Source organism: Caloenas nicobarica, chromosome 15 (assembly GCF_036013445.1).
Source record: "Caloenas nicobarica isolate bCalNic1 chromosome 15, bCalNic1.hap1, whole genome shotgun sequence".
NCBI lineage: Eukaryota > Metazoa > Chordata > Aves > Columbiformes > Columbidae > Caloenas > Caloenas nicobarica.
Window position 1 is genome coordinate 4,711,804 of NC_088259.1, and position 27,908 is coordinate 4,739,711.

The 27,908-nt window shown below is 60.3% G+C and overlaps 1 protein-coding gene across 2 annotated transcripts; it reads right to left on the reverse strand.

Moving 5' to 3' along the window:
- On the reverse strand, positions 1–27,778 carry MTCL2 (microtubule crosslinking factor 2). 2 transcript variants are annotated; one of them, XM_065645396.1, is made up of 15 exons: positions 27,061–27,778; positions 18,786–19,010; positions 16,544–16,702; positions 13,813–13,875; positions 9,170–10,402; positions 8,108–8,227; positions 7,818–7,943; positions 7,253–7,483; positions 6,967–7,074; positions 6,518–6,685; positions 5,268–5,519; positions 5,021–5,092; positions 4,601–4,671; positions 2,969–4,418; positions 1–2,872 (listed from the first exon to the last, which is right to left on the reverse strand). In XM_065645396.1, exons 1-15 carry the CDS (start codon positions 27,760–27,762, stop codon positions 2,723–2,725), a joined length of 5,130 nt encoding a protein of 1,709 aa, XP_065501468.1. In that variant the 5' UTR covers positions 27,763–27,778; the 3' UTR covers positions 1–2,722. The 2 variants fall into 2 exon arrangements, with proteins under 2 accessions (XP_065501468.1, XP_065501467.1); XM_065645395.1 differs by having other exon boundaries at positions 6,518–6,688.
- Between the last annotated feature and the right edge of the window lie 130 nt (positions 27,779–27,908).

Consider the following 27,908-nt stretch of genomic DNA (forward strand, 5'->3'; position numbering starts at 1 on the left):
TGAGGGGTTGCAGAGCCTTTATTCATCACACGGCAAGCAGGCATGGTGCGGGGGGGACAGGATGGGGTCCATCGTCGGGGCAGAAGGTGCCCTTCATGTGACCTTGGCATGGGCTGGCGAGATGAAGCAGGAGGACAGGGCAGGGGCAAGCGGGGTTTTGCCCAAAGCGCCTTGGACTTCTTGGGGGGGAGGATGGGGGCAGAGGCTGCGTCGGGGCTGGGGCCGAATCAGCCACCTCCACAGCTCCAGGAAATATTCCCCATCGCTTTTGTGAATCCCCTGTCCCCACGGGTAATGCCCAGCACTGCTATTTACAGAATAAGACGGAACTGACCAATATTACAAATAATTAGAAGGCAGTTGTAAAAATGAGAAACCACATTCCAAAAGTAGAGAGTCTTTAAAAATAATAATTAAGAAAAAAACCCTAAAACCAAAACCAAAACCCCTCTTTATCAATGAAAATGCTAAAAACCACTCCGAAAGGATCTATGTACAGCAGGAGGTTGCCCACAGCAGCGCTGTGCCTGCCAGGGCGCAGGGACCCCGCTCTCGGTGGCAGGCAGGGATGCTGCCCAGCCCCGGCTGCTGGTGAGGGTGGGCAGCGCCGGCCCCGCGTGTCCCACACCTGGGTGACCGGGGTCCCCTTGGGGCCGGACATGCGCTGCAGGAGCAAAAGGCCATCAGTGCTGGGCCTGCTGGGCCCTGGTTGATGCTGGTGTGTCCAGAGACACAGGCAGTGAGCGGCCGTCGCGGAGATGCTGACGGAGGCTGCGACGTGGCAGTGATGCAGCTGCCTGCTGCGGGCAGCGTGCGGCTGGACGGGAGGGGGCAGCAGCTTCCGCAGCAGGAGCAGTTTTTAACTGAAGCTGCAAGATGACAGCAACGTGCAGAGACCCTGGAACAGTGTATGGAGCACCAGAGCAATGCACAGAGCCCCTGGAGCAATGTACAGAGCCCCAGAGCAATGCACAGAGCCCCTGCAGCAATGTATAGAGCCCCAGAGCAATGCACAGAGCACCTGGAGCAATGTATAGAGAGCCCTAGAGCAACGCACAGAGGTCCTGGAGCAGTGTACAGAGCACCAGAGCAATGCATAGAGCCCCTGGAGCAATGCATAGAGCCCCAGAGCAATGCACAGAGGTTCTGGAGAAGCATACGGAGCCCCTGGAGCAGTGTACATGGACTCAGCAATGCACAGAGCCCCTGGGGTAGTGTACAGAGCCCCAGAGCAATACACAGAGCATCTGGAGCGATGTATAGAGCTCCAGAGCAATGCACAGAGCTCCTGGAACAGTGTATAGAGCCCCAGAGCAATGTACAGAGGTCCTGGAGCAATGTACAGAGCCCCAGAGCAATGCACAGAGCCCAGGAGGTGCGGGCACCTGTAGGCAGCTCCATCTGGGTGAATCTCTGCCTGGCCTCTATGGTAGGCAGCTTGAAAATAGGTCAGGCAGCTGCTTCTGAAATTGCTATTCTCTCCTAGGGCTGCACAGAGGAACCACCGCTGCTCTGTGTGGGGCTGGGACGCAGCCCCCCAGCCCTGGGAGCTCCACACTGCTGCAGGGGCTGTGGCTGCTGCCTCCTCCCTCCCCAGATAAGGCTTTTTCTGGTGGTGACCCAGGGACGTGTGGCGCAGACCGCCGGCCACGCTGCAGCCTCCCAACCCACAATCTCTTAATCCAATTGGTGCATCTCCAATGTAGCTCATTTCAGTATTTTTAAAAAGCACTTGGTTTTACATTGCAGGCTGTCCGGAGTTGGGCAGAGCCAAAAGTGGAGAAACAAAACCAAACCAAACCAAACCAAAACCAAAAATTTGAAATATGTATATTCAGCACTTGGAGGAGCGAATAACCACAAGTGGCCCCAGGCAGGGAGGTGGGTGCAATGCAGGGGGGCAGCACAGCTGTGGCCCCTCGGGATGGTGGCAGGAGATCACACACACACGAGTGCGCACACGCCGTCCTGCCCCACACTGTGCACCAGTGTCCCTGTCCCTGCAGCTGGAGGAGCCAGGGGGGCCACCAGACCCTTCCCAGCAGTGAAGAGGACCCTCAGTAGCCCCTCCAGAGCAGAAGAGTGGCCAGGGAGGGCCCCCCCCAGCCCAGCACAGGTGACCGCAGGGACCCTCCCCGCCTCCTTCCTGCCCGGGGAGCACGGGCGGCCCCACGGCTGATGCAACTGCGCAGCAATGGTGCTGGCAGGGATGCGCAGGGGCGCGGGCAGCGCTGGCAGCAGCCGCCGGGGCTGGAGCCAGCACCCTCCGCCCAACACGGCATCGTGCCTCCATCCGTCACATCCATACAGTGTCCCTGCCGTGCGTCACCCCAGCCCTGCCCTATCTACACCAGCAGCTGCCCCGGCTGCTCTCCCCTTCTTGGGACCCCGGTGAGCCCCCTCGGCATGGCGGGGTCTCAGCTGACACTCCCGGGGCGGTGGGCACCGGGGAGGAGCCCCCAGTGCCGGCAGTGGCTCCAAGGGAGCTGGTCTCTGCACAGGCGGGAGGTGAAGCAGCCACCCCGGTGGGATGTCCCCGTGCACCCCGGGGCTACCGGCAGCCTCCACATCTGCTTCGTAAGCGTCCCCCGGGGGCAAGGGGACGATTAGGAGACAGATGCGCCCGCGATGCCTCCCACAGGGGCCCCCGCAGGGCACCAGTGCGGGTGTATTTCCAGCAGGAGAGTGGAAAGCAGGCAGGCTGCGACCCCCGGCCCCCACCTCACTCACTCGAGCCCCCCGGCTTCTCCTCCGCCCTGGGGGGGTCCGCGGGGTGCAGTTTGCACTTGGAAGGGGAATGGCGGACAGCGGAGCGGGACGGCCGGGCGAAGCAGGAGGTGAGGGACTGGGAGCTGCAGTCACACGCCGTGTCCTGCAAAGATAGACAGGGCACAGGGGGATTTAGAGGGGTTGGGCACCCCGTCCCCCACCACGGCGGGACACCCCGGGGGTCACCCTGCCTCGTTACCTCGCTGGCCATGGCCGAGATGAGGTCGGGGTCCCGCAGGGCTGTGTCCTTACTCCCTTGGCCAGGGGACGAGGGCTTGGGGTCCTCGCAGCTGCTCTGCTTGAGGACTTTCTTGTTCAAGACGCGGGAGATGTTTTCAGATGGGTGGTGAGTGGCCAGGCTGGGGTGCTCGGCTCTCCTGCTGCCCTCCTCCCCAGCAGCCTCCTTCTTCTCCAGGGGGGCTGTGGGGCTCTGCGCCCGCCCGCAGACGTTCCTGAAGAACTCCTGCACGAGGCCGTACTTGGGTGCTTCAGGCTTGGCCCGGCCGCTTTCAGGGCACCCTGGCTTCCAGATGGACTCGGTGCTGCCGCCGTGCTCCACCACGCTGAACAAGCTGGACAAGCCATCGTTGATGTTGCTGAGGACGGGGCTGTCGCGGGTGGTGGTGGAGCGGGCCCAGGCGGAGCCATTCTGCTTGCTCTGGTGCAGGTTCCAGAGGCTCCTGTCCTTGGAGGCATCCAGCTTGGAGGAAGACCGCCTCTGGAGCTTCGGAGAGCCGTATTTTGGGGAGCAGCACGGCCGTTCGATCCTGGAATGGACCTTATCCAGGGAGGAGGAGATCTGCTTGCTGCGCACGGAGACAAGGGAGGAGCTGCGCGGGGACCAGCTCTTGCCGTGCACGCCACTGCCACGCGGCAAGTCGGTCTGCAGACCCACGCTCACCGTCTGGATGGTCTGTGTCCCCACGTGGGCCAGCCCCACCGTCTGGCTGGAGGTGCTTTTCACCTTCCTCTCCAGCGAGCTGGAGCGGATGGCCTGCCGCACGCAGTTGGTGATCTCCTTCATGTCATCGCTCATGTTGCCAGAGATCTCCAGGTCGTGCAGTGACGAGGGGAAGTGGGGCACCGCCGGCACCGTGCTCTCCACCGTCCCGCCATCCAGCAGCTCCCGCTGCTGCTTGGAGAAGTTGCACAGCCACTGGCTGTAGGTGCTCTCGGCGCTGGCTGACTCCTCTGGCTCCTTCGGTTTGGCCATGGTGAACAAGAAACCAGGTTCAATCATGATCTTCCCCTCCTTGTTGTGCACCAGAGGTGCCTCCAGCCGCCGCACCACCGGCGGGCTGTAGTAGATGCGGATCCCCGTCTTGTCAGGTGCCGTGTAGCTCCTCTGCATTTGTTTCTGTGCTGGATCATGGCCAGAGAAGCTGCTTGCCCTCGAGTAGTCCCAGGAGGAGATGCCCAGCTTCTCCTTGGCCAGGCTGTCGGGGGCAGGTTGCTCAATATTCACATATGTACAGTTTGAGGGAGGAACACCGGTGCTGTCCCGGATCCCGTTGGGCAGCAGCTGGGTGGCTGCAGATGCCTTTTTGCCCCGAGAATGGTCACCCAGCCCCGGCGTGGTCTTTCCAGGGAGGTAGGGAGAACAGTCAAGCAAGCTTTCAAACTCTGACATGGAGGAAACGGACTTGGTCCTGTGGGAGAGAGGACAGGGCAGCTGGAGACACCCTGCTCCCACCCAACAGGACCTTCCTGGGCTTGGCCTCCAGGACAACCCTGGACCATTGCTGCATCCTCCCTCAGCTGCCAAGCCTGGGGACAGCCCTGTGCAGCCTCCTCCCTGCCCTGGGGACCATGCAGGCACCAGTGCACCCACCTTTTGAGGTTGGTTCCCTTGGCTTCTGCTTCAGAGATTGTCTCTTTGTCTGTGATTTTTTCATTGAGAGCCTAAGAGGACACAGAAGAAAGCTCTGGCATCAGCAAGCACAGGACCAAAGCGCCCAGCTGGGCTGGAGCAGGGGCTGCACCCAGCTACCCTCCCACACTGCCACCTACCCCAGGCCCAGCATTCCATCCCTAGGGCTACATGGGGCTCATGGTGATCATATCCAATTTAAATCAACTTTTTATAACCCCGCTGAAGCCCCTGGTGTTCAGCCACGCTCTCCATCCTCTCCTTCTCCCAGTCCCTGGTTCAAGGGGTGTTATTTGAGGTTCACATGACCTCCCATCTAACCCTTAGCATAGACCTGAGCCTAGTGAGCACCCCGAGAGCCCTCCACCTTTTCCTGCCCACCTCTTTCCAGTTGCTGCCATGCCTCTCCATTTCAGAGTGCTTCAATGCCCATGGGCTGGCTCCTTTCTGCAACTGGAGAATGTGTTGGTCACTCAATGTGTGCAACACGTGCCTCTCTGGGCAAGCAAAAGCATTTGCCGCTTGCCCCTGGTGTGTGTTCCGAGAGTGTTTCCATGCTCTCAAGGCACGCACGGGGAGGCAAGCGGCAGAAGCTGGAGGACACATTCACGATGAGGGGACACCATACCTGGTTAATTTTGTTCTGCAGGTCCTTTGCTTGCTGCTCTGCCTGCTGCTGCTCCTCCTTGAAGCGAGCCAGCAGCTCCACCTTCTCCTGGTTCCAGTTCTTCTCGCTGATCTGCAGCTGCTTGGTGAGGTCCATGACAGCGCTGTAGGACTCGGCTAGAAGATGCTGGTGCTCCTCACGCTCCCTCTTCAATGCCACCTTCCAGTCTGGCAGCGCACGCTCCGTGATCCCTTTGCCCGCCTTTGACTCCAGCTGTGGGGACACGTTGGTGGCTGTGGGGGCCCCATGGCTCCAGCACAGCGCTGGACATCCCCAGCAAAGGGCCAAAGCTGTGGGCATCCCAGCTCCCAGTGCGGGTCCAGGTTGGGCAATGAGTGTGTCCCCAAAGCCATGTCACACAGCATGGCTTGCCTGTGGGCACAGCCAAGCCGCAGCCGGCACTGGCTTCCAGCCATGTCACGCCAGACGGCCCGGCAGCCGGTCACCCAGTGGGACGCAGGCTGAATGTCCTGCCTGCTCGGCTGAGCTCTGTCTGCAATCCTGAGCTCTGCGTGCACTCCTGCCTGCTGGACCCGGCTCCTGGAGAGGGGCAGCATCTCCACAAGGCTGCCGGAGCAGGAGATGCTGCTCCCGCTGGCACCTGGAACTGGGGTGCTGCCACTATGGCAGCTCTGCTCGCTTTTTGGGGGAAGAGAGGGGAAACAGGGACCACCACTGAGCTCTGCCCAAGGAAATCCTGCCTGGGTGGTGCTGGCACACGCTCCGGAGAGTGGAGCTGTTGTATGGCCATGGGCTGCTGCCAGTACAGTGCGAGGGAGCTGAAACCCCTCCTCACCACAGAGCGATGGGACTGCTTCTGCAGGCAGCAGCTTCCCCGGCGCTGTGGCTGCCCTCCCTCCAACTCCTGCCATTGCCATAGCCGTACATCCCTCTCACAGCATCCCTGAGGGTGCAGAGCACCCACCCACGCTGTGACACCAAGGAGGGATGCTGAGCCCCGGTACCACCCCGCCCGCCCCAGACAAACCAGCAGAGGAATAAAGAGCATCCTCTGCTGCGCCACAGTCAGATTTTCACGCCAGCCCCGTTGCTATAGAAACTCGCCTGCCGGAGCGGCTGCTCATTGAGATTCCCACCGTGCCATCCTGCCTCGCAGCCCTGCCCAACCACCAGCGCTGGGCACACGGTGCCACCAGCCCCCCAGCCAGCCCCACATCCCCACCAGCCCGCGGGGTGCCCGGGGCTCCCACCTGGGCGATGTGGCACTTGAGCTCGGCACGCTCCATCTCCCAGGCGGCCTTGGCTTTGGTGAACTGCTGCTGCAGCTCGCTGGCACCGCGCCGCTCCTCCCGCAGCTCCGTGCACAGCTCCTTCAGGGTCACCTTCATGTCCGCCAGCGTCTTGATGCACTCATTGGGCTGCTGGGGGATTGGGGGTGAGCGGAGGGAGCCGGGGGGGACCAAATGGGGTGAGACCCCATTGGAGCTGCCCTCTCTTCATCCCAGCCTCGCAGGCTGCCCACCCCCAGGCTGAGGGACAGGGGGTGCCACCAGGGCAGGGGACCACCCCTAGGGGTGACATGTCAGCAGGGAATGTCCCCTCTCAGCCACGCACCCTGGGAGAAGCATCCAGCCCATCCCATGCAGCCATGGTGAGGGCTGATCCTGCCCACCCCTGGGCTCATGGGGACCCCGCTCACCGTGTTGGGGGTCCAGGTGTCCCCACTGCATGTCTTGTTGTCCGCCTGCTGCTGGGGGGCAAGCTCCTCCTCCTCCAGCAGCAGGTACAGCTCCTTCATGCTGTTCACCTGCAGGAGACAGCATGGCTGGGGTGATGAGCGGACCCACAGCCCAAGGTCAGGGATCGGGGATACCCGAGCAGCCCTGGAGTGGGACATGTAGGCACAAGGGACAGCCCCGAGGATGCCTGACAGCGTGGTTCCCCCTCCACAGCAGCTGAGGTAGGAGCCCCCCAGCCCACAGTACCTCCAAAAAGTCCTCGCCCTCGCTGTGCACCATCTTGCCCTGGCGCCAGCACTTGAGGAACCACTTGAGCTTCATGAAGAGCAGGAGGAAACTCTGCCTGAACTGCTGCGACTCCTGCACCAGCAGGTTCTTCTCCTGGCTCCAGAACTTCTGCTCCAGTCGCCTCTGCAGGTTCAGGCTCTGCAGCTCGAACTCCCGCCGCAGCAGCGCTTTCTGGTGATCCTCCTTCAGCTGTGGAGAGATGCACGGGCTCCAGGATGTGGTGCCACAGCCCCAGGGGCTGGGCTGAGCCTGGTGCCAGCCCTGTATTTAACAGGCCTGGGAGCCTGATGGGGACAGTGGGGACAGTGAGGCATTGCCATGGGCGGAAGCTCTGCACAGCTGCACACCCATGTTCAAGGAGCAGCGTGCTCAGCCCCCATGCTCTTTGAAGATGGGACACGCTGTGTGTGATCCCGCCTAACACCCAGGTCCCCAAGTGGGTGGTCAGCCTGGAGCTGGAGGTGGCACGGCCATGGGCACAGGGACACCCATGTCCCGGGGATCAGGGCTGCTGCCAGCTTACCTGGCAGATCTTCTGCGAGAAGTTGTCCACCTCGTCCTTCCTCAGCTGCCTCTCCTGTGAGAGCTGCTCCTGCAGTCCCCGCAGGCTCTCATTGGCCTCTGACAGCACCAGCTGCAGCTCCTTCATCTGCAACGGGGACGAGATGGGGACAGTGAGCTGTGCCAGGCTCCCTGTGTCCCTCCCCAATGTGGCTTCCCTTGTCCCCAGCTCTCAGAGGAACATCCCCGTTCCTGCAGCCCTGTCCGCAACCCTGCTGGCCAAGGGGACACAGCTCCCTGCTGACATCGTACCTCGGTGGCGTAGGAGTCGTTCTCCTCTGGCCGGCAGGTTTTATAGCTCCGGGGCTGCACAGGGTCCGTGTCCTTGGCGTGGGGGATGCGGTAAGGGTCGGCGTCCCTAAAATCAGGCTGCTGCATGCGTGGGCAAGTTAATGAGAACAAACCAAAAGAGCGGGAAGAAAAAAAAGCCAGAAAACAAAACAATGGGTCTCCGAAACAGTAAAGAACTACAAGACAACAAAAAGGATGAGAAGGAGAAGGAGCTTCATCACCATGGCGGGAGACAATGCGGAAACCAAAAGGAAACACAGGATGAGGAGACACGTGGCCTGGATTGTTTGGGGAAAGGGGAAAAAAAGAGAGAAAGAGGGAAAAAATGTGCAAACACCAGTTACGGTGCCATGCAGTGACTGGGGGAGACTGAGACCTGGGGCTTGTGGGACCACATGCAGGAAAATAGGACTCTGAACAAGCGAGTGTGCTCCAGAAAGGGGCTTGAGCCCACAGATCCAACCTCCATCAACATCCCTGGTCCCCAGCATCACCTGAGCCCCTGGAGACAGGGATGGCAGAGCATGAGCTGCTCTCCGCTGCTCCAAAGATGCTCCCCATCGGGTGCAGACTTGCCCTGGAGGTTTTGCTCTCCAAATTACCTGCCTGGGTACCACTGCAGGCTGAGGCTTCTTGCAACCGATGTCCCCACAATTTGGGCTGCATGCTGCTCTCCTCCCACCCAGATCATCCCCAATAAACAAAGAGCTTCTGAACCAGGGTCACTGGGCTGAGCTGGGAGAGAGCAGCCGGAGCCTCAGCCCCTGCTAAGGTGGGATTGCACCCAAAAGAGCCCCCAGCTCATGCCACCATCTCCTGCCCTGGGCACACTCTGTTGGAGCAGAGTCCTACTTTGTCCCCGGTGCCACTGGCATGCAGCGAGGTGTTAGTTTGGGGTTTGCTCTGAAGAGGCAGGAGGGAGGTTAAATTAAGAGGTTGGGGTTTCGCTCCGTTAAAGCGTGAGGAAATGGGGCAGCAAATAAAGCGGCGGCTGCTGCAGGGGACATGGGAAGAAGCCCGTACCTGGAAGTCAGAAGCATTTTCCTTCTGCAGCCCCTCTTTGGTGGCGTCGTGGCTGCCAGGGCTGGAAAACGGGAAAGAGTCCGTGTGCTCCTTGAGGCCACTGGTGAGGTTGTCCACCTTCCTGGTGAAGCAGCCCAGGTCCTGCTGCAGCACACCCAGCCGCATGAGGAGCACGTTCATCAGCTTGGCATCGCTGGGGCCCTCGCCACCGCTACCCACCGCCTCGCCCAGCAGTGTCCCCACACACTCATTGTCCAAGCACGCCTTCAGCCCGGAGCTGAAGCCGTTGGCATCCGAAATCAAGACATCGATCGCTTTGCTGACAAGCGCCGCCTGGTCCCGGATGCCTAGCAAGGTCTCCCAGTCCTTGGCCTTGAGCAGCTTGGTGGGACCATCGGGCACCTTCCCACCTCCAGGCACCCTGTCCTGCCCGTCGGCTTCGCTGCTGCCCATCCCGTCCCTCCAGCCGGTGGTGGGGACGCACTGCGCCGAGTCGCCGGCCTCGGCGTCGGTCTCCAGCATGGGCCGGGTGGTCTGGCAGGAGGCCAGGTCGCAGCGCTGGAGGTTGGAGAGCAGCACGCGGTTCTCGTACTGCAGCTTCTTCACCTTGCCGCTCAGCTCGCTGATCTGCACCTTGGCCGTGGCCAGCTCCTCCTGCGAGGGCTCGCTGACCACCGAACAGCTGTCCTCCGATAGAGTCACGTCCAGCTCGTGGTCGGACTTGTACTTGGTCAGCTCGTTCAGGAGGAGCTTGTTCTGGTCCTCCAGCTCCAGCAGCGAGCGCCTCAGCAGCTCGGCCTCCTCCTCCACAAACTGCAGGTGCCGGCGCAGCTCCGCCACCGTGTCCCCCGCGTCCCCGCAGCTGGAGATGCCTGCCAGGAACCGTGTGTCCTGCCCCGGCAGCTCTCTGTCCCCCTGGCCTTTCATGTCATCCATCTCTGCCCGCAGCCCACGGTTTTCCACCTCCAGCTCCACTATCCTCCGGCTGAGGATGTTGGCTTCCTCCTCCACCAGCTTGAGATGGACCTTCAGCTCGGCCTCCCGGGAGTGGGGAGAGTCAGCCAGCTCCTCCACGGAGAGGGAGCTGTCGAGGTCCCCGTACAGGGACCTGTACTTCAGCAGCTCTTCCTTCATGCCATCGTTCTCCTTGGCCAGCTTGGTCAGCTTCTTGCACATCAGGGCCGACTCCTCCTTGGCGAAATGCAGCTGGCACTTCAGGTCCGCGCTGTCCTCCTGGGGACCGAGAGGGTGCAGGTGTTAGAAACATGCTCCCAAGGATCAGAAGGTCAATTGTATCCTGGGCAGCATCACCAGCAGCGCGAGCAGCAGATCGAGGGAGGGGATCCTGCCCCTGTGCCCCACTCTGGTGAGATCCCCCTGCAGTGCTGGTCCAGCTCTGCGTCCTCAGCACAGGACACACATGGACCTGCTGGAGAGGGGCCAGAGGAGCCCCAGAAATGACCCGAGGCTGGAACAGCTCTGCTGGGAGGACAGGCTGAGAGAGCTGAGATGTTCCGCTGGAGAACACAAGGCTCCGGGGAGACCTTATTGCGGACTTTCCGTACTTAAAAGAGGCTGATAAGAAAGATGGGGACAGACTTTTTAGCAGGGCCTATTGCAATAGGACAAGGGGTGATGGTTTTAAACTAAAGGAGGGGAGATTCAGGCTGGACATGAGGAAGAAATTTTTTACAGTGAGGGTGGTGAGAGCCTGGCCCAGGTTGGCCAGAGAGGTGGTGGCTGAACCATCCCTGGAGACATCCCAGGCCAGGCTGGACGGGGCTCTGAGCAACCTGAGCTGGTGCAGATGTCCCTGCTCATGGCAGGGGGGGCACTGGGGGAGCTCCGAAGGTCCCTTCAACCCCAACTATTCTATGATTCTATGGCAGCTCTGAGTGACCCTGGGGACATGCTGCCCCCCGGCTCCGGTGATCACAGGGGAGCTGCAGCCCCTGCTCATGGAGGGGAAAAAAAATAATCCATCCTGGAGGCTTTCAGGGAGATCCTGGAGACAGGGCAGGGTGCCCAGGAGAGCAGACCCATGGCTCTGGCCCTAGGAGGGACATCAGGCCACTGCCAGGGCTGGGGGGAGCCATCCCAGCCCCGTCGCAGCCCGAGGGGGAAGGCAAGCTGTCAGACTCTGTGGAGGAAAATAAAAGCCACCGGCAAGGTTTCCTCCCAAAAGCTGGCAAGCGCTGAAACAACTGGGCTGCTGCGGTTGCAATCCCCCCACTGAGGCTCTGCTCCCCCCGCTCAGCCCCAAACACTCTGTCATGGGGTGGAGAAGCAGCAGTTTCGGCTGGAAACCTCCTGAAGTCCCAGCCCTCAGCCAGCAGTCGTCCTTGCTGCCACCACCTCGCCAGGTGACAGAAAACCCAGGCAAACCCCCTGTCTTACCCCACCAGTCCCTTCATGAGCCCCTTTGCTTCTTAGGACCGTTCTCCACGCGTTTTGTTTCATTTTTTAAATTTAGAAGCAAGGATCTTGGCTATTTGCCCAGTGAGACCGTTTCTCTGCTTCAGAAAGCTTTTTGGACGGAGGACCAGGATTTCCTGACGTCCAGCTTGTGGCTTCCCATGCCGCAGGGTCACTCGAGCGCTCCCAGCTCCGGCGTGGTGCTGCCAGGAGGGGACCTGCCGGTCTGGGACCCTCGTCCCACGGCACCCGCTGGAGCCCCGGCTGGTGCTGGTGGTGGCCGAGCCCTTTGGCCAGGTGGCTGCTGGCCCTGGGAACCCTCTGCTTGGCCGAACTCATCTCCTTTCCAGTTCCCTCGGCTGGCAGAAACAAGCTGTCCCCCACTTTGGGTGCTCCTGATCCCCCAAGTCCCCCTCCACACTCACCTCCCCCAAACCCCACAGCAGCCATTTACTCTGCAGACTTCCCAAGCTGCTCATATTGAGGCTGGGGGCAATGCAAGGGGGGGCGGGTCCTGTGAATTTGGGGTGCTGTTTCATTCCCCAAACACCCCACCATGACCACAGGGACCAGCCTGCAGCTCTTCCGTGTTTGTGGACGGAGACGTGGCCTCGCTAAGGAGCATTAAAGCTGTTCCCCTCCTAATTAGCTGTGGAGATTAGGAGAGGGCTGGCGCGGGCAGCTCTCCCCGCCAGGGCAGACATGACCTCAGTTCCTGTTTTTCTAGGGGAAAAAAAAAACCAAAACAGCAGCAGCACGGCATGTCCTTCTGCCCCTTGGCACCTCTGGAGGGACACACGTGTCCCCAAGACCACCTCGAGTGCTCCTGGGGTCCGGGGCAGGCCTCAGCGGTGGGTCTGTCCGCCCCAGCTCCATTTTCGGGGGGCACCAACGCTCGCCCAGTGCGGCCGGGCAGGAAAGGGGCCCAGGAAGCCACCAATGAGTCACAAGCATCTGTGCCCGTGGGGCCGCCCAGCCACGGCTGCGTGGCAGAGGGAGCACCGGGGAGGCACCCAGCGTTTGCACCCGGGGAAGCTCAGGGTTTGCTTTCCAGCGCCAGCTCTCTCCTGGAGCATTGGGCCCACCGCAGAGCTGGGGCTGCATCTAGACCCTTGTCCCCAGGCTGAGGAGTCTCAGCTCCGCGGGGGGGTGGGAAGCAGATGGGGGTTTAAGGGCTGCCCAGGGCTGGGGGTTGTTTCCTGCACTGGGAGGAGGCAGAGGAAGGGCTGTATTTCAGCCTGGGGAAGGGCAGTGATAGAGGGGCTCCCAGAGAGCCCCCTTGGCTTGGGGCACAGCTGGGTGTAGGTGCAAAGTCACAGTTTGCTCTTTTGGGGCAGGGCTCTGGGACCATCAGCTGGCCTGAAAAGGCTCTCAAGGATGGAGTTAAAGGGAGATGATAAATAAAAGACTGAAGTGGAAAATCTTTGAGGGCCTGCGGATCTGTGTTCCATGGGTGGGTTGTGCCAGCAATGACACACGTCACCCAGAAACCCTCAGGGTCCCCACCATGGGATGTTCTCACATGGCAGGAGTGCCTGCATGGGTGTCTCCATCCCTGCCCCAGCTTTGGGGGAGCAGATCCACTCTCCAAAATAAATCTTTTAGGTCTTTTGCCTTTGAAAGAGGATTTTTCCAGCATTAAAACACTTGCATTTCTATTCCTGCAACAGCAGCTCTGCCCCTCCAAGCCCCGGTAACAGCATTAGCAAGTCACAGCAGCTCAGCCCAACAGCAAGTGACAGCTGAAATCCGGCAAATCTCCCTCCCCGGTGCTGCCTCAGCACCCTGGCACGGGCAGGGACAGCTCGGCTTCAAAACATCCTCCCGGGGACCCTCAGCTCCCCCAAAGCCCATGGGGCTCCCAGGCCATCCTTGAGCTGAGCTGTTGGCACAGGTAAGAGGGACCTTGGCTGCAACAGCCACAACCCAAAGGCAAGAGCAGCTTTTAGATGTAAAAGCCAAAGTCTTTCAACTCCTTACTGCAGTCCCGACACACAGAAAGGGTTAAAGCCAGCGGCCACTGATGCTCCATTGATAAATGAGACAAGGGAGCAGTTGAGGACAATGAGGGTGGCCCAGCACATCAATCCCTCCCTTGTGCAGGATCTCTGAAAGGCAGGAAAGCCCTGCAAGGGGATGGTGCTGCCATGCCCAGATTTAATCCTGGCATCAAGACCTGGGGTGCCGGAGCGCCACCACAGCGTGTCCCGGACGTGTGATGCTGATACCTGCACTGACGGCTTCTTCTCGGTCTTCCCAATGGAGCGAGACCCCCGCTTCTTCAGGGAATTCTGCAGAGAGAAGAGAGAGTCATTACCTGCAGCAATGGCAATGCGCCCCAGCATGGACAGACAGACCCAGCACAGACAGACACCAATGCCAACTTCTCCAGCCAGGAGAAACGCCAGAGCACTGGTGGTCTGAGGCTCCCTGCTTTGGGTGACTGGCAAGCATCATATCATGGGGTTTGACCAGAAATTTCCCCTGCAGGCAAGCAAGCAGCGAGCGAGCAGGAAAGCAGCTGTGGAGTGGCTGAGTCACGGTCCTGTCCAGGCTGGATGGAGCCAGGAATCCAACTCCCAGGCCACGGGATGGCTGTCAGGCATCCCAGTGTGGGAACAGCAGACGATGATGCTCCCCATCATGTCTTCCCCAAGGAAGGAACACGGTCCCTCAGCTATGGGGAGGGCTCCTCACCAGGACGCTGCTGACTCTGCCCACAGGGTCTCTGGGGACACAAGGGACAATCTCCAGGCTAGCAAGGACAACTGGGAGATGGGGAGGCTGATAAGAGAGACTAGAAGGGTGAAAAAAAGTGGGTGCCCAGAGCAGGACCAGTTATCTGGGAAGGGAAGCTGGGGCAAAATCCTCAAAAACATCCATGCAGCTCTTGATGAGCACCAGCTGATCCACGCGGCTACCCTGGACCTATTTCCAAGCTGGCGCTGAGGCCCAGCAGCCAAAGAAAGCATCTGTGAAATGTAAGCTGCTGCCTGTGCCAAGGTGCTGGGCTCCAGGCTTTCCTATTATGGCCATGACCATCGCTGGAGCTGCTGCTGCTGCTGCAGAGCCTCTCCCCGGGGCTGGCTGTGCCACGGCAACGTCCCTCACCCCCGCCGTGCCAGGGACCGGGGCTGCAATGGCCCCGAGCAGCCCCAAGCACAGCACCGTGGGTCAGACGTGGGCTGGCATCACCCCACCTTGGATGCATCCCTTGGGGTGCCTGTGCCTCAGAGTCCCATCGCAGCTGAGCTCCATGTGGCAGCCTTGGCACAGAGTACCTGGACTGGTCCCACGTTTCTCCTGCCCCTCAGGAGATGCTGCAATGGGGTAGAGCTGGAGGGGCAAATGCACGTGCCTTTGGGGCTGATCTGCCCATCCTGACAATTATCCAATTATGGGGGAAAAACCTCTTGGAAGGGAGAAATAATCAGCCCTGAGGGGTGAGCCCAGCCCTGCGCAACCTCCCTGTGTTTGGCTGCTAACAAGCTCTGCCACACTCTGCGCCCTCCAGCAGGAGGGAGGAGGTGGAGGAGGGCTGTTAACTCACTCATTTGTCTAATTAGCACTCTGCAATCAGCCAGTAACCCCAATGCCCTTGCTAGCCTGGGGACACACCAACCCCAGGCTCAGGGAGCTGTGCTCTGAGCTGTGCCAGTTCTCGGTGTCCCCTCTGGGCTCGGGCAGCTGCAGAGAGGGGCCGGATCCATCCCATGCTCTCTCGCCAGGGCAGAGCAGCAGCCGGTGCTTGGGTCTCCCCACGCGCTGACCACGCAACCATTTTCTCAGCTTGTTTTTCAAGCGTGAGAGCTCAGCTCCCGCCGCTGCCATTTGTTATTCAGGCCGCACTCACGGGCTGCAAGGAAACCCATTTCACGCCTGTTAGCGGAGCCTGCACGGAGCAGGGATAAGACACCCTGTCTGTGGTGACACTGCTCAGTGCCACCTTGTGAGAAGGTGGCTGCAGAGGGGACAGGTGCATCGTGGCCATGTCCTGCAGTTTGCCCAGAGCTGGCCCTGGCATTAACCCACCAAGCCCTGTGCTGGCTCCCTGCCCTGCTGCTGGTGGCAGAAACAACTCTCCCTGTGCCATGTCCCTGTCCTCTGTGGGAGCAGGGACCGAGCTCTGCCACAGCACATCTCCCTCCACCATGTCCCCATCCTCGGTGGGAGCAGGGACCGAGCTCTGCCACGGCACGTCTCCTCTCACACATTGCCCTGCGGCTCAGCCAGCGATGCTTCCCCAGGCTCCCCAGGGACCAAAGGCATCCCAGGCAGTAGGGAAGTGGGTTACAAGTGCTGCGATGGATCACGAGCTCACGCTGTCACCGGGATGCCTTTCCTGTCACCAAGGATGACATCGCTCCTGGCTGGGAGCTGGTCCCAAGCCCCGTGTGGCATGGAACACCCTGGCCCTGTGTGTATGGGTACATGTGTAGCACATGGCTTCCCAGGACACAGATGGGATTGTGCACCCGCCCAGCTCTGCAGCACCACCGGGGCATCGCTGAGATATCACCAGGACATTGCTGGGACATCGCTGCCATGCAGCCCCACGGCTCAGCCCCGTTGGAACCAGCAGCATGCGGTCAGGATGCGGCCAGCACCGGGCACTGTGCCAGGGACACGGCAGACTCTGCACATCGTGCAGAGCTTCGGTCATGCGTGGCCCAAGTGGCCAGGCTGAGCGAGCGGCCAAAGACACAAAAAGTGGCTCTAGTGCAGGGGGGAAATCCCAGACCCCCTGAGATAGGGCAGAGCCACCCCATGCACGCAGGGTGGGATGAAACACGCCTTGCCAAGGGCAAGCGCTGCTCGGGTTTCGCAAGCATCTGCAGCAGGGTTTGGGTTTCAGCGATGCGAGCAGGGATGGAGGATCCCACAGGGCATGGCCAGGACACCTGCTATGAGCAGAGCCTTGGGGACGCTTCCCGGTCCCCACTCCTGTGTCCCCCTCACCTCTCGGAGTTTGTCCATCTCATTCTGCACCACCTGCTTGGCCAGCTCTGTCTCAATGAGCCGCTGGCGTAGGTCCTCATTCTCCTCCTCCAGCCTGATCCTCTTCTTCTCCACCACCTCCAGCTCATTGTGGAGCCGCACAGAGACATCCTTGGCCACCTGGGGACACAACGGGGCTGTCGTCAGGCTGGGTACAATGTGCACAGGGTTGGGACCACAGTGCTTGAGCACTGCAGTCCTCATGCAGGGATCATCAGGCTGTTACTGAGACCCTGTGGAGCAGCCACCGTGCTGGGTGACACCCTGGCCCCTGTGTGTGTCCCCTTGATCGTGTGCTGCGACTGTTGTTCCCTGTTCACTAGCTGCAAGGTTGCCCTGTGTCCCCATCCCCTGGCCAAACCCTGCCTTCCCCAGCCCTAACATGATGCTGCAGGGTACTCGTCACCTTTTAGTGTGTTTTTCCCATGCTGTGAGTCTGGAAAAGCTCCCATAAGGCTGGAAAAGCCATTGGGGAGCACCAGAGCAGGCAGCCTCTCACTGCAGGCAGCAGCTGTGCTGGCGGGGAGAAAGGCGACCTGATGGATCGAGTTACAGAAAAAAAAGGCAGCTGGCCCCGGGGTGAAGGCTGCCCAGATCCCCAATCTCGAGATCCCTGCAAGGGAGGAGCCCTCAGCATAAAGGGAGCTTAACAGCATGAAGAGAAAAATTGTCCCTAATACACCTGGTCCCCTGCCCAGCCTGGGGTACCAGTGCTGCGGAGGCAGCAGCGAACCCTGCAGGGTTGGGGGGGCTCAGGCCATGGGGATGGGCTCCTGTCCCCTCCAAGGATGGGCTGCGCTTTTCTTCCCAGAAAGGGAGAAGCTGGACAGGGGTGTTTTTAGCAGCAGCACCACAAGCTGGGGCCTGTTGGGTGGTTTGGGAAGGGGATCGGGCCCCCAGCAGGAACAGGCAGCGCCAAGAGGGTTTGCAGCCCCACACTTGTGGAGCATCTCAGTTCCAGGACCAGATGTTTTCTGCTCAAAAAACTAAGTTACAACTCCAGTTATTGCCTGTCCCCGACCTGAACTGTCTCCAGCTGCCACCACACCCCACTCCTGGCCCCAGCCGTGTCATCAAGAGCCCTGGCAAACACTCACTGGCACTGGTGGCTCCTTGAGGGCCAGCGGCTGGCCAGAGCAAGGCAATGTCACCCCGCAGAAACCCCCTTGTCCCTGCCCCAGCCCGCTTGCTGCAACGCCCAGGGCTCTGCAAGGTTTCCTCAATGGCCGAGAGGAGCCGCTCCCAGGTCCCCAGGGTCCTGGTCCCCCTGCTCCCTTGTGCTGCTCCAGCCGTGTCCGTTTCCCCATCCTGTCCCCATCGGTGCAGGACAAGGCAGCTCAATCCCAGGGCACATGGCTCCAGCCTGCGCAGGATGAACCTGGCACATGGCACTGCGAGACCCCCATCCTTGGGCAACACTGGCCCTCTCCATCCCTCTCAGCACCCCAAACATCCCCATGCCCAGGGCAACCCATGAGCCAAAAGCGCTGCTTCCCACTTCTTGCACCATTGCCACACCTCAAATCCTGGGATCAGTTTTGGGCCTCTCGTGCCAAGAAAGCCCTTGAGGTGCTGGAGCGAGTTGAGAGAAGGGAACGGAGCTGGTGAGGGGCTGGAGCACAAGTGTGATGGGAGCGGCTGAGGGAGCTGGGGGTTCAGCTGGAGAACAGGAGCTGGGGGGAGACCTTCTGATCTCTGACCTGCCTGAAAGGAGCTTGGAGCCAGGGGGGGTCGGGCTCTGCTCCCCAGGAACAAGCACCAGGACCAGAGGAAACGGCCTCAAGTTGCACCAGGGGAGGTTTAGATTGGATATTATGAAAAATTTATTCCCAGAAAGGGCTGTCAGGCATTGGAACAGGCTGCCCAGGACAGTGGTGGAGTCACCAGTCCTGGAGGGGTTGGACAGATGCAGAGATGAGGTTCTCAGGGACATGGGGTAGGGACAGTGTTGGGTTAACAGTTGGACTCGATGATCTTGAGGGTCTTTTCCAACCAGAATGATTCTATGATTCTAGTGGGGAATCGTGACGCTCCCATCAAAGGGCTGCATCCCATAAACCACACAGCCACATGGAGCTCCCTGCACCTCAACATCCCCTGCCACCCCCTCCTGCCTCACCAGCCACCGTGTCGACATCTCACCAAAATCACTCTGGGGGACCTTGGGACTGCCTGGATGGGGATGCTGTCCTCCCAGCCTCACCTTGACGTCCTGCTCGAGGCTGTGGATGAGCTCACTGTCCACCTGGCCCGTCTGTGCCACGCGCAGGCTGCGGCGCTCGGCCTTGCGCAGCCGGTACTGCAGGATGCGGCAGGTCTTGCTGGCCTGGTCCAGCTGCTGCCGGAGCTCCTGCAGCTGGTAGACGTCCTCCTCCATGTAGACGTCCCTCATCTCCAGCATCTCGGCGCGCAGCTCCTCGATCTCATCCTGTGGGGAGATGCACATTAGAGGGGATGGACCTTGCGGCTTGCTCTCCGCTCTCTTCCCCCCAGGACCTCTCCCCACCGTGGTTCTCCTGCACTCCTCCATCCCACAAGCCATTTTCACAGCCCTTAAACTCTTCAAGTCAAGCCCCATGCTTGCAGGAAAAGGGCGCGGAACCAGCTGGGCACCATCACCCACCAGCAAGCCAGCCACCCGGGGGGAACAGCCAACATGGGCACCTATAAATATTTGTGGTAAAAGAAAAAGGAAGCTGGGGGAGGGAGAGGATTCGCTGCAGCAGCAGCACAGCCGGCAGCCGCGGCGAGAAAAATGTAGGTCGTCTTTGGAAAAGATGTGTCAGGGAGGCAGGCGAGGGAAGGAGGAGATGGCAGGCGAGGACAGCGGAGCCAATACAGGGACATGGAGGAGATGCCACCAGCACTGAGGACCAGAAGCTGCCCCTCGTTTTGCCACCAAGAAGCCATCGCCAGGCTGGGTCCCCCTCGCACCCCTTCCTGGTCCCATCAGCTCTCCCGGTGACAAACCTCCTCCAGCCCAGCCAGGTCTCAGGTATGGGGCTGTGGTGTCACTGTCACAGCAGGGCTGGGGGTGATGTCCCGCTGGCACCAGCACCCACCCAAAGCCTCCTCCGGGTCTGCAGCACAAGGATGCTGTGGGATCCCCTGCAACAACCCCAGTGCCACCTCCCCATCCAGCACTGGGCTATGGCCATCAGGGATGCTCAAGGACTGTCCCCTCTGGTCCCTGGGGACAGGCTGTGCTGCCCAAAGCTCTTTTCAGATCCCCATGAACGTGGTCTCAACCCAAATCCTGCAAGCAAACGCTCCAGCCATTGCGCCCGCTGTTCTCCTCCTTGACAAGAACCCCAGGACCCAGCACACTCCTGGGAAGGGAGTGAGCATCTGCCTTCCTGCTAAAACACCCCAGCACCAAACACCTCCCATTGCTGCCAAACGCCACAGCCATTTGAGAGACAAGGGGCTCACACTGCTGCACAGCCTGGGAAGGGACAGGATGAGGATGTGGCGCAGGCAGCGGGGCCGCAGAGCCCCGATTCACCCCAGGCAGAGGGGGACAGGACCCCTCTGCTCCCAACACCACCCGTGACAGTGACCCACAGCCCGAGCCAGCGGCACCGTGCCGGCTCTGCCAGGCACTGGCACACTCGCTGTCGCGCTCGCCCAGCCCGGACAAAGCCCCAGCTGCACGAATTCCTCCAAAAGGCAAAGCTGAGCCTGAGGGAAGCTGGGGGGGGCAGCAGCTGCGGGGACAAGTCACAGTCACTCACTGTTGGCTTGAAGCACTACGTGATAAATAAGGAACGTCAATTAGACAATCCCAGATTATCTCGCAGCCCAGGCTGCCGGAGCTGGTGGCACCACGGCCACCAGTGTCCTGCCACCCTCCACTGCTCTGCTTCTTGCCCACGGGGCTTGAGCACAAGAGCAGCGCAGGAACAGCCCCGAGGCACTGAGATGGGCAGTGGGACATCCTGGGGACACCCAGAGACTGTCCCCTGAAAGGGGCATCACTGCAGAAACATCGCCCGGACAACTCAGGTGTGAAACCCCCAGGGACGAACCACACACGCTTGCAGACAGCCCTGTGATGGCTGCGATGCACCTTAGGACAACGAACCTGATGGAAACCCCCTGCCAGCACTGCCCACCCCATGTGGCAGTGCCATGGCCCTTGGGGACACCAGTGAAACCCTCAGAAGACAAACCAGCCCAGGGAGCGGTGCGAGCAGGTTTCATGGGATCTATTCCTTGGGAGCTTTCATGGGAAAATGTGCATTATGCGTCACAGGCGAGCAGGCATTTTGCAACAGTGTGGTGGAAAACAGCCTTTCGCCACCAAAGTCACACGAATCATGGCTTGAACATGATTGCAGATGCAGGTGGGGCTGCCTGTGTCCTGCTCCAGTGCTGACTGTACCCACTACTATTTGCCATGCGGCTTCCCCAGGCAGCAGCTGAGCAGGGCAGGGAGCAGGGACCTTGGAAAAAAACCCAGCCAAACCTTGCATTTGCTGGAAGGAAGCCTGGGCTTGCTGTGCTAAGAGCTCCTGCTTGTTTATACCTCAGGTTGTAGCAACCATCATTTCAGGGGGAGGCCGTGTCCGGCCTGACTTGCTGCCTGGGCAAAGCCCAGCGGCACAGCCCAGAGCTGCTCCTTGGCTGGGTGCTCCCCTGGGAGCGGGATGGGGGGTTTGCAGCAGGGCTGGCACTGGGGGGGCGGGAAAGCGGTGCCTCCCTTCGCTCCAGCGGCAGGAATTCGCTTGCGCCCCATAACGCCAATAAACCCCTCGAGTGGCTGCAGCTCCACAGCCCGCCCCGAGGACGTCCCTGGGAGGCAAGCCCTGCCGCTAAGCCCTAGTAGCTGGATTAGGGTCAGAGAGCAGCAAAATGCCAGCAAAGTGGAAGAGAGCTTAGGACAGCAAAGCTGAGCCCCTCCATGGCCGGGCTGCGGTGGCAGAACAGCCCCGCAGTGCTGGAGGCAGCCGTGGTGTGCAGAGATCCCCAGCTGGCTTCAGGGGTCCAAGACAGCCCTTTGCACATTTTCTGGTGTTGAGGCCCAACTTAGCAAAATCAAAGGAAAAAATCCATTTGGATAAAGCTGAGAGCAGAGCCAGGAGTGGTGAGGAAGCCCCTAGAAACATCCAAAATTCAGGGGTGGTGTTGCAAGCGTGAAGCACCATAAAGGATGCTAAATGAAGTGCGAAATGGAGACAAGGTGGGCAACACTGAGGACAAGATAAACGACTTCTTTCCAACACAACTGCCAGGCTTGGCCACTTGTCTTGTAAAAAAAAGGCGCCCATGCCTGCATGAAGTCACAGCCTCCCAGCACCCATGGGCTGCTTACCCTTCCATTCTCCACCACTGCATTCATGCTCACCCCATCTCTGCAGCAGCAAAGATTTCATGGTGGTTTTACACTAGAAGTCACCTGTCTTGGAAAAGACACTGAGGATCTGCAGTCTGGGGACACTTGTGTCAATGCACAAGGGATGCAGAAGCAAACAGCCCACTTGTGTTACACTTGATGGAGGAACCCAAGAGACAATGGGCACCTTCAACCTGTTCCATGCAAGCCTTGGAGATGCTGTCTCTCCCTGGGGAGATTATTAAGGCAAATAAGAACCAGCAAGGTGGGATGCAAACTGCCTGGTTCCAGTTCAGGAAAGAAAAACATGCATTTTCAGAGCAGGAGAAGGTAACAGCTACAGCTGTGTCCACACGCCCACTTGCAAGACATCAGCTCCTCCAGGACAGGCAAGACCTGGAAGGGGCTGAGCTTTAGGGTGCTGGCCCTGAACACTGGCATGGCAGGAGGGGAACCAGTGGAAATGGCAGAGCACACCTCAAAATGCAGATCAGACTTGTCATGGGTTGCGGCAGAAGAGTTAAACCCTCGGTTCTCTTGCCCAAGGGGAGTTACACGCTGGCTTAGGCGCCTGCAAGAATGCAGCAAGCTCAGCCCAGAGCAGAGGACTCGCGCTGTGCAATGCTCACAGCTCCTCAGCAGGATCCGCTATCTTTTAAAAGCAGAAAGCAGCAACGGATACAAAACAGGATCATGCAAATAACTCCATGGCTGGCTGTCGTGCTGCTGACGGCACAAACACCCTCAGCTTTGGCAGCCCCGGGCTCTGGGGTGCAGCCAAGCAGCAGCCGCCTGCCCAGGGCACAGAGCCCTGCCCGCATTCGCAGCCTCCACCAGCACCCCAAACCTCAGCGCAAGATGCAAAGGAGGAGAAAGGGTGGAAGCTGCCTGGATGTTTTGCATCGATGCCTTTGTGTGGAGCTCGGGGCCGCGCTGGTGGCGCGTGTGCCCGTGGGAGAGCCTGCGATCCCCCGTGCAAAGACAGGGATTACCATCCAGGAGCAACAAGCATCACTTCCTCGGAGATTACAGGACAAAAGCAGTAGCTTTCAATTAACTCTGAGCACTAGCCAGGCAGAAGAGGGAATTGTGCTAGAATGTGCTAGGGAAAAAAATAAAATAAAAAGGGGATTTCTGAAGGAAACTGCTTGGGGTGCACAGGCATGTCCCCTGCCAGTGAGGGGGTCCCAGTAAACTCAGCTCACCCTGAGCCCGTGCTGGGGTGGAATGGGTCACAGGATGGGTAAGGGACACTCATGTCACACACAGGGGTTTCTTTAAGTGCATTAACAGCAGCTCTAGCCCAGCTCTGGCAGTAAACATCGGCCATCCTTCCCTCCGTGTCAGGCTGCAGCTCGGCACAGCAGCCTGCACGCTGCAGCCCGCTGCGCCCTGCCCTGGCCGGCATGCCAGCTCCTGCTCGGCACAGAGCACAGCACGTCGGCGAGGGAAAAATCAACATTTCCCAGCTTTACACCTGCCCCCATAAATTAACAGGCAAACAGCTGGGGGCTCTCCGCAGCACAACCTGCCTTGTGCAGTGTCCGAAACAGCAAAAAGCTGCAAAGCCCCTTCCAGGGTGGCTGCTGATGTGGTGACACACGGCAGAGCCCCGCGCCCCAGCTCTACCTGCAGTTACTTGGACCCCTGGGTACAGTCCCTGTCCCCGCAGCCTGGCAGGATCTGGGCAGCAGCAGAGCTGGGACCCAGCACTGACCGGGCTGCCCAGACGCAACCTCCAGGTCTCTCATCCGGCCCCGGGTGCCCCCGTGGGATGCTCACAGACAGCCCTCGCTGGTGGCACACACAGGTCCTCAGCTGCCTTGGGGGAAAATGAGGCATCCACCCACTCACTGTGTTTCTCCACGGGGCTGGGAAATACAGGCAAACCCCAAGGGACACCAGGCGATGCAGGGAGCAGGAGGGGGACAGGCAGGAGTGTGTTCCTGGTGCTTCATGGCTCTCGCCAAAGTCCCTTCCCACGGAGAGCAGAGGGTTTGCAGGCATCACCCCCTCCCCTCACTCCAAACCCTCTCCTGTGCCCACTCTTTGTCTGCCTGTCCCTCCGCAGCTGCTGCCGTATCGCATCTCACATTTTCCAGCCCGCTGAGCAGGGCTGGGAACTGCTCTCCACCAAACGCCTCAGCAACAGCGAGACAGGGCAAGGACACCCGAGATGCCTCCTCCCTCGCTAGGCTGCCAACCCGCACGTGAGAAATTGCACTTTTTGGAGAAACACTTGAAATAACCCATTTACGGGAGGGTCACAGCAGGTGCACAAAATTGAGAGCACGGGCAAGAGGAAACATCAGCCCCCCTGTGCCCAGAGCAACAGGAGGAAGGTAGAGCCTTGCAAAAATCTGGATTGCAAAGAGAAACGGGTGAAGTGTGATTAAATATGTACATTTTATTATGGCAGCCAAGGCAAGATGCAACGTGAGCTGGCACCACTATGGAGGGCTGTGACGTGCTCACAACAGCTCTGCTGGGAAGCCCCGAAACCCAACGTGCATCACACGGGCGTAGTAGCACCACGCACGCCTGCCCCGTGCCAAAACGTCACCACAACCCTCCCACGCCCTCCAAAAAGCTCATTTCTCTTTTAAAAAAGCACCAGGTTTTACTCGGCTCCAATGAATATATTAAAAAAATATTCATTTGCAGCCGTTTGGGTGAGTCCTAGGAAATAAGTCACCTCTGATAAGTCTGATTCACCCACAGCCGAGGGGAGGGAAGCTGCCGCGGCCGGGGCCACCCCTGCAGGGTCCCTGCATGCTGCTCTCTGATCTGGGCTGCACAGCAGGGTGGGTGATGCTGGTCGCTTGGGTTAGGGCTTTATTTTTGCCATAAAGCCCCAAATCCCTGAATTTTTAGCAGAGATGGCATGAGGCAGCACCCTGCTGCAGCCCAGCATGATTTTCCAATCCTTGCTGGAGAAACCAGACAAAACATCCACCTTTTTGTGGAGCACAAGGGGTATGTGCATCTGGCTGCGGCTTCTACCCAGCTGGAGCTCGGGTACCAGCCCAGCGGTCTCCTGCTCAAGTTCCAGGAGACGTGAGCTACAACACCAAAACACGGTTGTGAGCACGATGCACGTGTCAGGGAGGAGACCCACACATGGAGAGGTGGAGAATAGGGGAAGATGCCACCAGCATCCCCACTGCGTTTCTTGGTGCATGATTCCAGCAGCTCTCCGCTCTCCCAGCTGCTCCTGGCCGGGGGATTTCAGTTGCCACCTCTCATGGCAGGTAAAATACTCGCACCATGCATGCCTGCAGCTTGTCAGGAGGAAGATCATGTGGAAATGGAGGAAGCAATTGCTTTGTCCACAGGAACGGCAGCGTTTGCATGCACGTTCTTAGAAACTCAAGGGGCCTCATCTGTATTTTTCCAGCTCTCAGTAAACCAAAGCCCTTAAGCTCTTGCTGCTAATTCTGGCAGGAGTTGGGACACCAGCTGTGAACCGGGGCTTTGCTAATGGACAAACGGCCTGATGGAGCATCTCTGAGCGTGTCACCCAATGCCCAGCTCCCACCTCGCAGCTATAATCCTGACTCATTTACAAACTTTGGCACCAGTGATTGAGAGCTGGTCTGATTTCCAACCTGTGACACCCAAGGAGCAGCCAGCAAGATGCAGTACCTACTCCTGGATCCCCCTAGCAGGTCCACATGTGTCTCATCCCACCCTGAAGAAGAGCAGAGGGTGCAAAATGCCCGCAGCCCACCAAGATGCAGTACCTGGTGGGTGTTTGTGCCCACTCTGCAGTGGGCAGCATGTGCCAGGGTGCATCGGGTCCATGTATGACTGGAGTCAAGCCCTGTGCCCCTGTCCCCACACAGCACGTCTGCCCTGGCTTCGCCATGCGCCCATGAACCAGGCATCAAGCCACATGCTTGGAAAAAGGCCCTGGGGAGTGTGGAAATCAGGAGAAAGAAGCGAGGTGGAAAATCTCCCCAGGGTCTGGCAGAGTCAGCAGGCAGGGAGAGCAGCAGGGAGCATCCCACTCTGTGCCGGGCCGAGCTGTGCCATGCTGTGCTCTGGGATGCCAAACCGGGCTGAGCCAAACTGTGCCATGCTCTGCCATGCCAAGCTGGGCTGAGCACAGCCATCCCATGCTGAGCTGTGCCTTGCTAAGCTGTGCCAGCCCAGGCTGTGCTGAGCCTAGCCATGCTAAGCTGGGGCCATGCTAGGCTTGGCCATGCTGTGCTGAGCCAAGCTGCACCCAGCCATGCCATACTATGCTGGACCATACCCAGCTGGGCCTTGCTGTGCTGAGACAGGCCAGGTCTTGGACCCCGCTGGGCCATGCTGTGCCAAGCTGAGCTTTGCCCTACGTCCAGTTGGGCCATGCCAGGCTTAGGCAAGCCATGCCTTACATCCAGCCATGCCACAGCATGCTGAGCTGAGCCAAGACCAGCCATAGCATGCCAGGCCATCCCCAGGTGTGCCATGATGCGCTGAACTGAGCCCAACTATACTGTGCCAGGCCACATACAGTGATGCCATGCTGGGCTGAGCCGTGCCGAGCCCTGCACCCAGCCGTGCCATGCTGTGCTGACCAGCTGAGCTAGGCCAGGCTACGCTCAGCGATGCCATGCCAGGCTGAGCTGTGCCCCATGCCCAGCCATGTCCAGGGATGCCACACCCTACCTGGGGATGCTGAGCCGCGTTATTGCCCAGGGATGCTGTGCCATGCTGAGCCACACTCTGGGATGCCGTGTCATGCCATTCCCAAGGATGCTGTGCCATGCTACTGTCAAGAGATGCTGAGCCATGGTGACCCATGCCCTGGGATGCCACGCTGTGCCATGCTACTGCTCAGGGATGCTGTGCATGGTGACCCATGCCCTGGGATGCCACACTGTGTCATGCTACTGCCCAGGGATGCTGTGCCATGCTGAGCCATGCCCAGGGATGCTAAGCCAAGCTGACCCTTGCCCTAGGATGCTGTGTTGTGCCCAGGGATGCTAAGCCATGTTGACCCTTGCCCTGGGATGCCATACCATGCCATGCAACAGCCAGGGTTGCCATGCTGTGCAATGCCATGCCATGGGATGCTGAAACACACTATCGCCAGGGATGCTGAGCCTTGCTGCCCCATGCCCTGGGATGCCACGCCATGCCACACCGTGCCCACCTTGAGATAGTCGTTCTCGGAGCGCAGGTCCTCCAGCTCGCGGAGCAGCCCGTCGGTGCCAGCGTCCAGCAGCTCCTCGGTGAGGTCGGAGAAGGCGAGCGAGGTGCTGAGCTGCAGGCGGCTGCTGGCCATGGAGGCGGCCGAGGGCTCCTCGGGCAGCGGCGAGGCCTCGCCGGTCGAGGGCGGCGGCGGCGGGGCGCTGCCCGGGGACTCGCCGTCGCTGCCGCTGAGCCCCAGCTCCAGCGACAGCAGCTTCGCCTCCTCCGAGGCGCTGCAGTCCGACACCTCCGAGCTGCTGTCGGTCAGGCTGGCCCCCGGCACCGACCCGGCCGCTGACCCCGCTGCCGCTGCCGACCGCCGCACCCCGCTGGCCGCCGCGTCCGCCCCGCGGCAGCGCCCCTTGGCCCGAGCCGCACCGCGCCCCACCGGCCCCTTGCCGCCGGCCCGGGCCGCCGCCACCGTCCGCTTCTCGGGGCGCCCCTCCTTGCCCCCGCCCGCCCGCCGCGGGTGCGCGCCGCCCGCCGCCAGCCGCGGGGCCGCGCCCGGGTGTCCCCCGCCGCGGCGGCTCTTGGCCAGCGACCAGCCGGGCACCTCCTTGGGGCGGGCGGGAGACGGTGCCCGCTGCGGCTTCTTCTTCTTCTCCGGCAGCAGCGGCGGCGGGAGCAGCGCGGGGGGGCCCTGCTCCGCCGGAGCGGCCTCCATGTCCCGCTGCGCTGCGCTGGGCTCGGCCCCGGCTGCGGCTGCGGCCCCGGCTCCGCCCGCCCCGCCGCCGGGCGGGGACGAGCGCGGGCGGCGAACAAAAGGCGGCGGAGAGGGGGGGGAGAGAGCGGGGGGGGCGGCCGTGCTGG

Excerpts from the sequence above, each read along its gene's own strand:
- MTCL2 (XM_065645395.1), bottom strand. The coding sequence starts at position 27,762 with ATGGAGGCCGCTCCGGCGGAGCAGGGCCCCCCCGCGCTGCTCCCGCCG. Across the intron at positions 7,484-7,817 it reads TCTCGCAGAAGATCTGCCAG|CTGAAGGAGGATCACCAGAA; the intron begins GTAAGCTGGCAG and ends ATCTCTCCACAG. Across the intron at positions 7,075-7,252 it reads AGGGCGAGGACTTTTTGGAG|GTGAACAGCATGAAGGAGCT; the intron begins GTACTGTGGGCT and ends TGTCTCCTGCAG.